The sequence below is a fragment of the Leguminivora glycinivorella genome, chromosome 17 (assembly GCF_023078275.1).
Source record: "Leguminivora glycinivorella isolate SPB_JAAS2020 chromosome 17, LegGlyc_1.1, whole genome shotgun sequence".
NCBI lineage: Eukaryota > Metazoa > Arthropoda > Insecta > Lepidoptera > Tortricidae > Leguminivora > Leguminivora glycinivorella.
The window spans coordinates 256,320-268,751 of NC_062987.1; the positions used below are offsets into that span (position 1 = coordinate 256,320).

The following is a 12,432-nucleotide window of genomic DNA, read 5'->3' on the forward strand; positions in this document are numbered from 1 at the left end:
ATTTATCTATCAACATGATAAAATTAATAAAAGGTAATAATCAAATGTGTACTAGCCACCAATTTTGCTATAAGACAACAAACATTACCATATCAAAGCTTCATACGCAAGCCACGGTGATACGGCTGCTTTCGAGGCTGGCGGCGCAACGACCGCAGACGTTGGCCCTTCATGACAAGGTTGTCGCGCAGCCTGTAGCATGCACTCTATTGGAAACCGTAATTCCACCAGCAACCTCTGGAAAGTATTAGTGCAAGCAACCCTTTCAAGGTAACCTTGAGATCACAACTCTTTAAGGTCATAAAACATGCTTTTGACAAACAAGGTCTCAAGCTAACCTCTTAAGGATATACCTCTTAAGGACTATATAACACATGACGGCATCTCTGAAGACCTTCATCACAAATAACAGAAGCAGAACAATCCTCTTAAGGATAGACTATATAGCACATGATGGCGTCTGTAAGACCTACATCACAAATAACAGAAACAGACCAATCCTCTTAAGGATAGTCTATATAACACATGATGGCGTCTGTAAAGACCTACACCACAAATACCAGAACAGAACTAACCTCGCAAGGATAGTCTATATAACACATGATGGCCCGTCTCCAAAGACCAACATTGCATAAACAGAACTACTTAAGAAACAATAATCAAAGTAACAAATGTATAGCAGACATTAAAGTAATCATTATAATTATGATTCACACTTTAAGTGACGGAAATCACTTCATTTTTACTTGTGGATATCACATTAGTTACACTACCGTGGATACCACAAGATTCAGGTACAATGTGCTTATCAGGAAACCCTGTGAACAGAATATATTATTAACATCATGTATAGGCAACACAACTCGGTTCTTAATCCGGCGTGTATATATGCAATGGCAACTCGGTTCCTAATTTGAGAGTAATAGCACAAAACACCACTCGGTTCTCAATCCGGCGTGCATATATGTAATGACAACTCAGTTCTTAATCTGAGACTAATAAGACAAAACACAACTCGGTTCTTAATCCGGCGTGCATATATGTAATGACAACTCAGTTCTTAATCTGAGAGTAATAAGACAAAACACAACTCGGTTCTTAATCCGGCGTGCATATATGTAATGACAACTCAGTTCTTAATCTGAGAGTAATAAGACAAAACACAACTCGGTTCTTAATCCGGCGTGCATATATGTAATGACAACTCAGTTCTTAATCTGAGACTAATAAGACAAAACACAACTCGGTTCTCAATCCGGTGTGCATATATGTAATGACAACTCAGTTCTTAATCTGAGACCAATAAGACAAAACACAACTCGGTTCTTAATCCGGCGTGCATATATGTAATGACAACTCAGTTCTTAATCTGAGACTAATAAGACAAAACACAACTCGGTTCTCAATCCGGCGTGCATATATGTAATGACAACTCAGTTCTTAATCTGAGACTAATAAGACAAAACACCACTCGGTTCTCAATCCGGCGTGCAACTTGTCTTATTTTTCCCGTGCCCCTAAGGTAACACGCTTACTATATATACCATTATTGAAACACATTCCAGTTAAGCAAGAATAATCATATGGCACTTGGCTTGACTTATCGAGGTTTCACTACATTCAAATAATGTAATATTTTATCTATCATTGTTACTTACCAAATGGTTCTTGACAAAGGTATTTATATATCATCATCAGGCATGGTGCATAACCTTAATAATTAAACCATCAAGCTTGCCAGACACACTAGAGAGGTGCTCCAGCTGTAGGTATATGTGCAATTTAAAGCACAACATTATCCATATAGCTGCCACCTGCACAACTACATAATTTTGTTAGTTGTGTTAATACTATGCATATGCAAGAATACTTAGTACAGGTGATTGAGTTTTTATAACAAAATATCATTATTTTCGATTCTTGCAAAAGTCACAAAACATGTAAAATATATATATTCTTGTGAAATCAAAAAGCAATAGAAGTGTACAGTTATTTTTATATTTCAAGGAACAGAACATATTAAAAGTAGACAATACTTGTCAACTTCAAACGGTAACCTGTTTGTCATGCTTCGGTTCGGAAACATTCCTTCGCAGTGAAGTGGTTAAAATTATTAGAAGCTCCAATTAAGTTATTTACCTCAGATTATTGCACATCTTTTAAAAACTTAACTGATTGGCATGTTTCAAGCCCAATTCCAAATCAAACTGATTTGTTGTAACAGACAAGTATAGCATGTAGACCGTTAAAGTCCATCGGGTCTATAAATATCAAAATCTCTTACCATTAGCTATGACAAATTTTACCAGTGTCATAAATAGTTCAATAGATATCCAGTTTGGTGTTTCCAGCTTTTAGCAAGATTTAACCTCAGGAACTTCTGGAATCATGCCTTACCAATGCAAGTATTTTCAACTTATGGTCAATATTCACCAGGTTACCGGCAGGCAACTACTGTAATCAATAAATTAATCTGGAAAGGAATGTAATTAAGGAACAAATTATATCACTGATAATGCATTAAATGGACACTGGACTATGTCATGATAATAAATGTTCCAAATGTCTGTCTAGGTAATATATTTGTCTTTGGTTCAATTTAGAACATGATTACATTGATTACATTTCTTGTCAAAAATGTTTGCAATGCTAAACCAGCATTATTATAAACAAAACAGCATCAACAATACACTATACTTCAGTGCTATGCCCTTAATTTTAACACACATTATGGTTTTAACAAGATGCATAATTAACCTCATCAAAATATTATTATTATTTTATCAACATTTTTGATGAATTTGTGCCATGTAATATAGCAACATGTTTCCTCATTTAGAAGAATGCAAGATCATACAGAGTTTATATGCATAAGAATGTCACTAAGACAGATTTCAAAATACAGTCCCCGGAGAAGTGTTAGTGAACTTATAACAAAACACAAACAAGACAAGACAGTTGTCAAAGTTTTCTTATGCTTATTTATAATAATAATAATAATAATAAAGACGTTTATTCAAAAGTTTGAACACAGGTACATTATAAAAGTACACAGGCATGCTTACAAACTAATTGAAAAGGTAGGTGTATTTACTCATCCCTTTATACCAACCTGTAGTGAATTTAAAATGTATTTACTGTCAGTATACTTACATAAGCCAGATGCAATGATACAATATTATTGAGTAGGATAAATACCTTATTCTATGTCATTCCGGACAAACTTATATTTAATATGACAAATAGGGCAAGATAATGATCATCTCTCTTTGTAGATCATAAAACTCATAAAGTCACCTGTTATAAGGAATCATTTAGGTGTAATTTAGATCTAAGTACTTGTATCTTATACTCTGTTTCACTGTGACAATTGTCAATATATCCCAAGTACAATATGTATTATGAATCTGAAACTCATCTGGAAGCACAAAAACACAACACACAAGTGAGCTAATGATTATTCATTACTGCGGCCCCTCTACACATATTATACTAATAATATTCTTTGCCCGGAGCATTTTTGTGAATGACAACTTGGATGTGGTTCATATCTCACAGTCCATGGGTTACTGTGATACTTATTGTGATACACTTTGGGAGCAAGTATTAGTACTTCTTCAACATGTACATAATTTGATCTGAAAGAAAGAAACAACACACTATTGGCTAATAGTGGATGTTGATCACTTCAGCCCCAGAACACTGTGTTTGGATCACTTTTACTTCCGATTTCACACTCATTATGATCAATTATTACTCCAAAGTGTGAATATCTCGTAAACTGCAATGAATAAGCTGAAAGAAAACACAAGACACGCCAGCACACTAGGCATGTTCTATCTCTTTGTTGGCACAATTACGGACAGGTATTTGATCAAAGCCTTTGCCTTAGACTTTTAACTGTAGTATATGGTGCTAGTGTCTTTACTCGTCGAATCAGATCGACTGGTGTTAATTAAATACTGTTGGATGACAATGAATGGTTACGAGCGCGGCGCGAGAATGATGACATTGTCAATTTCGGACAAATTTCATAGTACGGGCGTATATGGGTAACTTAATATCGCGCTTCTGAAACTGTTAGAGTAAAAACACCAGGATACCACTACCAATTATACAGCCTATTAAACGGAATCTCAAAACACAAGTTCAATGACAAGCCACCCTCAAGCGACGCTCTGAGTCCGTCTGCCGCCATTTTTGACAGCGATGCTAGTGAAGGGGACGTTCGACTAGTGATGTCCTTATAGAAAACACCTGAAAACTCGAAAATTCGCATTTCCCGGGACCTACGAGTAAGAATAAGGTAGATCTACTTTTTACCCAGAAAACCCCCAGGTAATAAATTTCAGCGAAATCGTTGAATCTGTTTCCGAGATCGCCGGTAAGTACATATATAATTATGTATATAAATATATATTTTATCTACTTCTATAAGAATTGCTCGTTTAAAAGATATAAATGGTCGTGCAGACATCCTTAAACCCCTTCCTAGTCTTTATTTCTGTGTTGTTGCAATGAAATATCAATGGAGTGCGAAAGCTGCAAGCTGTGAGTAGGGACGGACTACCTGAGACGTTTTTACTGAGTTCGTTTGGCACACTATGTATGTAGATGCGATTACTTGATCTATCTATACAGGATGGGGCTTGTAACAAAAGCAAAACATTACAAACTAGGCAGTTCCTTATAGTCCTTATACTTACCAACTTTTAAAAATAATTTGTATTCTGATTTTTATCACCCTTGATTGCGATTTGATGTATTGAGAATTCTGTTAAGTCTAAAGTGTGACAGACAATGTCAATGACAACAATAATGGTGTACATTGAAGCTAATATTTATTTTATATGAAAAATTGAAGACCATAATTTTTAAATCGCTGAACAAATGTTTGTCAGTTTATTTTACCTACTGTTTATTTTTTTGCTTTTGTTACAGGCCTCATGTACTCGTTTACGGATGAAATCTGTCATCCTCACATTCTAAAATTTTAATGGCCACGCACTGTTTTATGTAACTAAGAGGAACCTCCTGCTGTACGAATGAGCTTTCTGCCAAGGTTTTCTCGGGCGTGAGGTGAGCGTCTCGTGTCGTACATTAAAAACCGGCCAAAAGCGTGTCGGGCCACGCTCAGTGTAGGGTTCCGTAGTTTTTCGTATTTTTCTCAAAAACTACTAAACCTATCAAGTTCAAAATAGTTTTCCTAGAAAGTCTTTATAAAGTTCTACTTTTGTGATTTTTTTCATATTTTTTAAACATATGGTTCAAAAGTTAGAGGGGGGGGGGACGAACTTTTTTCCCTTTAGGAGCGATTATTTCCGAAAATATTAATATTATCAAAAAACGATCTTAGTAAACCCTTATTCATTTTTAAATACCTATCCAACAATATATCACACGTTGGGGATGGAATGAAAAAAAAAATCAGCCCCCACTTTACATGTAGGGGGGGTACCCTAATAAAACATTTTTTTCCATTTTTTATTTTTGCACTTTGTTGGCGTGATTGATATACATATTGGTACCAAATTTCAGATTTCTAGTGCTAACGGTTACTGAGATTATCCGCGGACGGACGGACGGACGGACGGACGGACGGACGGACGGACGGACGGACGGACGGACGGACGGACGGACGGACGGACGGACGGACGGACGGACGGACAGACAGACATGGCGAAACTATAAGGGTTCCTAGTTGACTACGGAACCCTAAAAAAGGAGGCTTCAATAAATACAACACGCACGCTAAAACCTCGAGTAGCAGCTGGTGTCCAGGGGGTTCGCCATCGATAGTACTTAAGAATGGCAGTCACAAAGTCGGTCGATGGCCCGGAGGGAATAAGCCACAGACCACATCCGGCGATGCTTTATTGACTTGCCCTAAGCCATGGATGTGAATTATTGCTAGATTTATACCGCGACGAAACGCATCCGTAGATAAAATCGTTTTATTCTGCTTGTTTAAAGGTGGAAAGAATTATTTGAAACTAGCTTTTTTCTGCGGCTTCGTTCGCGTTAAAAAGAGACAAAGAGTAGCCTATGTCACTCTCCATCCCTTCAACTATCTCCACTTAAAAAATGACGTCAATTCGTCGCTCCGTTTTGCCGTGTAAGACCGACAAACAAACAGACACACACACTTTCCCATTTATAATATTAAATAATATGGAATACGATAAAATGTAAGAGCCAGATTCTTGACCCAGTATCTACAATACAAGATATTTTTTTTCTTGAGCTTTGTTACTTTCCTTGAAATTATCTTAAGTAAAAAAAAAATCATTGAACTATTTTGTAGCCGCGGCTTATTATAGTTATTTGTTATACAAGGGGGCAAGGTTGTATTTTAACGCCGAGTGTGGAATTGAAAAACGAGCAAGTGAAAGGATTCTATAGTTGAGGAATTCGAGAATAGAATCCTGAACTTGCGAGTTTTTTAACACACGAGAAGTAAAATACATTTCACCCGAGTGTAACACAAAACTTTTCCCCTCACTATAGCGAGGAAACTACAACGCAAAAAATGCGTTTATCACTGCTTCCAGTAGTTCCACCGGTGGTAAATCATCTTTATTACTAGATTCACCTACTTTTATAAATTTTAAAGCAGTTAATTTGACTTTATTCAAGGTCAAATTACTTTACCCACTAGTGGATAAAATGCGTTTTTAGCCGCTGGTATTAAAGGACATATTGGACATAACACGTGTTTCCGAGCTAGTGAGGGGAAAAGTACTTTATTAGTATCTAGCCTAAGCTGTTAACTAATTTATTCCATGTAAATAGCTATACATGTATATTGTAATTATTACACGACTATTATTATTATTAGATCTCATAAAAATAAAATACATCCCGACGACTGATCTGGCGTAGTTCGTAGTGACCCTGTCTGCTAAGCCGCGGTCCCGGGTTCGAATCCTGGTAAGGACATTTATTTGTGTGAAGAGCACAGATATCTGTTCCTGAGTCATGGATGATTTCTATGTATATAAGTATGTATTTATCTATATAAGTATGTATGTATATCGTCGCTTAGCACCCATAGTACAAGCTTTGCTTAGTTTGGGGCTATACGTACGTTGATCTGTGTAAGGTGTCGTCCAGTATTTATTTATTTACCTTCCTCGTTTACTTACTATTACAAGAGGTCTTATAAAATCTTTATCAAAATCCTTCCAGCTCGAATATTCTTTCAACTATTAAAGAAGCGCCTACTTAGGCAAATTTAATCGAGAAAATGCAGAAAATGAATGAAGCTGCTAACAAAAACAAGATTAAAACGAGCTAGTTAAACAAAAGATGTGATTCTTGCGGCTCCGGACTCACAATGGCGTGAAATACCTACTTACAGGCTTCGAGGGGAAAATGAATGCTGTGAAAACTAGAGTAGAAATCTACCGTTCCGTGGTAGAGCGCTGCAAGTAGAATTATTTATTTAACCGTATTGTTCTAGCATAAAATGATCCACTTAATCGTTTTGTTAAATCCCGGTTTTGCCCGCGATTTTGTCTGTTTTGAATTGGTAATTTGTGTATGTGTTATTTTTACAGTGTCGTGAATTCGTGATTTGATTCAGATTCAGAAATTTATTTGCTAAAATAGAACCGATTTAGGTTTAGTTTTTTTGTTTGAGTCGGGAGTGTTCTTAGCCATGTTTCATGAAAATCGGTCCACTATGTCAGGGTTTTTTTTTTCAAATTTTTAATTTTGTTGTTAGGTTAGGCTTTAATGCAGTAGATGCCCAAGAGGCAGCAGCAGGCTGACACGTCCAACAAGTTACATCAAATAATAAAAGATGAATTATCTTGTCTTATCAGTTGAATGCACCTACTTACATTTAGATTTGTCCGCGATGGGACTCGATTCAATGGGAAAAGTGGACCTTTTTCGTATCATTCAGACCTGTGATTCAGATACTGATATGGATTACCAAATACCACGTCGCGTCGTATGACAAAATGGGATGCAAATATGTTTGATGTTCTGTATGGATTCCTAATTCCTATCATATATGGATTTATACTTTTATATAACCTACTTCCTTGTTTGCATCTAAACTTTAAGTCCAGAATTGTAATGGGTACTTAAACCCAAATTTTATCGTATACAGAATATTTATTTTCTAACATCAAAGCTACTTAGTAATGTTTACTGGTAATTCGACATTTTCCTTCAAAAGCGTTATTTAAGTCCTGCAAACCAGTGGTCAAAACTCATTGGTTTTCAAGTTATATAAGTTTATTTTTTCTTGAAAAACCAGCCGTTCGAGCTACAATTGGGGCATTTATCTTACAAGAGGCAAATTTCCCGGTTGACCTAATTATTTGATAAGCAACATTGTACAGTTTGACCATTGTTTTCACATTGTATAGTTTAGTTGTAGGTGTAGCAAAGTTTAAGAATGGTGTGAGCATCCTAGATAAGTTATTTTACTTATAAATTTCTTAATGTGGGACTTGTAACAATCCATACTAACTAATATTATAAATGGGAAAGTGTGTGTGTCTGTTTTTTTTGTCCGTCTTTCACGGCAAAACGGACCGACCAATTGACGTGATTTTTTAAGTGGAGATAATTAAAGAGATGTAGAGTGACATAGGCTACTTTATGTCTCTTTTAAACCCTCACTTCCCTAAAATAGGGGGTGAATGTTTGTATGGAGCATTCTGCAATTTTCGAATTTAACGCGAGCGAAGCCGCGGGAAATAGCTAGTTTAATATATTTCACGACAATACCTAAAAACTTCGCTGTCGTGTCGAATTCAAAGCGCTTCTTTTGTCTGTTTCTCATTCAATTGTTTCTTTATTTCCAAATAAAAAAGTTACCTAATACTTTTTACGTTGCAATAAAAAGCGTAAGTCCTGATAAATATTCAAAAGGTATTTTGGAGTTTTTTGTGAAAGTTATGAAAGGCCTTCGCTGTTCTGAATACTGATAAATTGATAAGTCTTTGTTGTTGCAGGTATCGGGGGGAAAATGCAAACTAAAAACATCAATCTTACTCTCGATCACGCGCACAACGACACTGAAAAAGTGAGTCCATTTATTTTCATAATGCTTTCCTTTAATGAAGGTTTTAATTATTTTAGGTGGTTACAGTCTGACCAAAAAGAGTATAAATTAAAAAGTGGCAACATCGTAGTGTCGTCTAAACACTTATGAACTTTATACTCATGTGGCTAAATTACAATTTTCTCATCAGTTTACGAAAGATGAAGAGACTAGCCTTTACCAATTGTGGTGAAATGAAAGGACTAGAACTGAATTTTATTTTTTTATGAAGTTGTGATAAGTAACGCCATCTATACACTCGTTCGGTAACTTCTAGGAATGCACTCCGAACGTGGCGTGTGCTAACTCGGAAAGCATCATGCTTTACTTTTACTAGTTCTGTGTTCAGACCTTAACGTATAGATGGCGTTATTCTCAATGTTGTAAGCGTGTGTTTATTATTTTCACAAATTCTTCGCATACAGCATAAAAAAACTGCATTAGTCCCGCAAAATAGAAAAAACTACAAATAATTCATTCATTATACAATTTATACATATAATTGTTTCGTACAAAACTAGTTGGGTGCATTGGTTTAATTTCGAAAAGGCGTCATCCATATATTACGTCACAATGTAAGGGGGGGGTCATACTAAATGTGACAATCCCAGTTAAAGGGATACAAAAAAGCGTGACATAGGAGGGGGAGGGGTCCAAATACCTGAAATTTGGTGTGACGTAATATGTGGATGATCCCAAAGGGGTTATGATATGGGGTGCGTAACATAATGAATACAAACTTTTGGCATATTCTCAATTTACAAACGCTCAAAAAGTATACTTTTTTTATGTATAATGCACAAAAGGTATAATTTCAATTTGTATAAGATACAAATAATACATATAACATACAATATACATACTACCGTATACTATAATATACATATTAACTAATTACATTTACTATATCTTTAATAATATATAAATATTAAAAAATATAACAACATGTCATATAAATCACAAAATTAGGTTGGGAACCCCACAGAAACGAACCCTGTCAAAAAAGTAGGTTTAGGTTAGGTTTGAACTGTGACCCCACAGAAAGGAATCTTGTCAAAAAAGTAGGTTTAGGTTAGGTTTGAACTGTGACCCCACAGAAACGAATCCTGTCAAAAAAGTAGGTTTAGGTTAGGTTTGAACTGTGACCCCACAGAAACGAATCTTGTCAAAAAAGTAGGTTTAGGTTAGGTTTGAACTGTGACCCCCACAGAAACGAATCCTGTCAAAAAAGTAGGTTTAGGTTAGGTTTGAACTGTGACCCCACAGAAACGAATCCTGTCAAAAAAGTAGGTTTAGGTTAGGTTTGGACTGTGACCCCCGCAGAAACTAATCCTGTCACAATAGTAGGTTTAGGTTAGGTTTGAATTGTGACCCCACAGAAACGAATCCTGTCAAAAGAGTAGGTTACGAATAATAAAACAAATAAAACATACATTTTACGAAACAAAACAGCAGGCGCTTATATCACCTGTATGGTATTCGTTTTGTATATTCTATTACTTCAACGTTATAGGTACCACATTATACTTATAGGAAACAATATTATATGTAACAAACATTATATAATTTGAATTTATGCTATCTAAAATTATATATAACAGCAATTATACTAATTGAACTTTGTACCATACAAAATTATACAAATTGAAAAAATTATACCTTCTACCGAATATACCATACGTTTGTATACGTTCTATTACTTACCCTATGATATGATGGAAATAATGGTGTTTTTTATGTGACTTTCGAAATAACCCCAATGCACCCTACAATATGCCTGAATACGTCGGTGTTCACAATTATTGTAATGAACTTGTTCCTGCCTTGTTCCAGAAGATGGGTCATCAAGAGCAAGTACCGCTCCCGAACGCTGTCATGGAGCCCACAATCTCCACATATCCTGGTTAGTACCTACTCTGTTACATATTTGTACCTATTTCTAAACAGGATCGAGTACTAAGTAGTGTATGTACATAAATAGAGATAGATAATTGACCTACTGTCAATAGTAGTAGCACAGAATATACTTAAGTAAACTGGGGGGTTACCATGACGTGCTAAAGCCGTTCAGTTTAGGTTGAGAGGCAGGGACGGAGCTATGTAACTGCTATAGCTGTGTCCCTTTCTCTCAACCTAAACTGAACGTCTTTAGTACGTCATGGTAACCCCACTGATCTCTCGACACAGGATTAAAACTTATGAACCTCAGCTTTGAAAATTTGGCCCATATATAACTTGATATGTGTTCAAATTGTCAAATATTAATATTAGAGCCGAGAAACAACGTGAAGTGTAGCGCCACTTAGCACACTATACACTTTTCTTTATAGTTATCTCCTCTTTTTTGAAGTCGGTTAAAAAGGAGGGCCTGGGGGCCGATTTTTGAATCTCACTTTCACTAAAATACCGGTTGAAAACGGTGAATTGCCTATTATCTTCAGTGACAAGTTTCTGAATTCGAACGCCGTGAGACTCAAAAATCGGCCCCCTGACGTTACAAATCTTACATCGTTTATCAGGCGACCATGCTTACCTGCATGATTTGAAGCTTGCATCACTTTCTCGTGAATTACCTTACCTATAATGTTCGTTTATAACTCATACATATAATGAATCGGAGTACCTATACAATGTAAGTATAAGGAAAACATGTTAGTTTGAGTAAATTGGCCAATCAGCGCTTAGCGTGCTTCGGTTTGAAAATCTTCGACTTTTAAATTGCAGTAGTTATTGTAACATACTTCCAAAACACCGAGTAGCTTATTAAAGTTATTAACTAATGATTTGATGGTCCGATATATTCAGTCGGAAAGAGTCAACTTTCGACCTTTTGCACTTGGATCGTCTTTTCAATAACTGCATGCGCTTCATTTTTTGCCCAAAAATATGATCATATATCTTCATATCTATCCCAGCTTGGCTGGCTTCCCATACGTCAACGACGCAGTGCCCGCATGCCAATGCTCTTTATACTCTGTGCTTAAGATGATGCAGGAGGGGTCAATTTTCCATACAAACGCTCTCGACTATTTCCTTCCTGGTTTTTGAAGATAGAGCAATGATTTTACACAGCAAAACCGGCCAAGAGCGTGTCGGGCCACGCTCAGTGTAGGGTTCCGTAGTTTTTCGTATTTTTCTCAAAAACTACTGAACCTATCAAGTTCAAAACAATTTTCCTAGAAAGTCTTTATAAAGTTCTACTTTTGTGATTTTTTTCATATTTTTTAAACATATGGTTCAAAAGTTAGAGGGGGGGGACGCACTTTTTTTTCCTTTAGGAGCGATTATTTCCGAAAATATTAATATTATCAAAAAACGATCTTAGTAAACCCTTATTCATTTTCAAATACCTATCCAACAATATATCAGAC

The 12,432-nt window shown here is 36.0% G+C and overlaps 1 protein-coding gene across 1 annotated transcript in view; it reads left to right on the forward strand.

Moving 5' to 3' along the window:
* Nucleotides 1–8,929: 8,929 nt before the first annotated feature.
* The window catches only part of LOC125235084, an 84,521-nt gene continuing 81,018 nt past the window's right edge, over nucleotides 8,930–12,432 (forward strand). Inside the window, exons 1-2 of the mRNA XM_048141511.1 lie at nucleotides 8,930–9,043; nucleotides 10,895–10,964. Coding sequence (XP_047997468.1) covers nucleotides 8,987–9,043; nucleotides 10,895–10,964 — 127 coding nt within the window. The 5' untranslated portion in view covers nucleotides 8,930–8,986. The remainder of the gene's footprint in view (nucleotides 9,044–10,894; nucleotides 10,965–12,432) is intronic.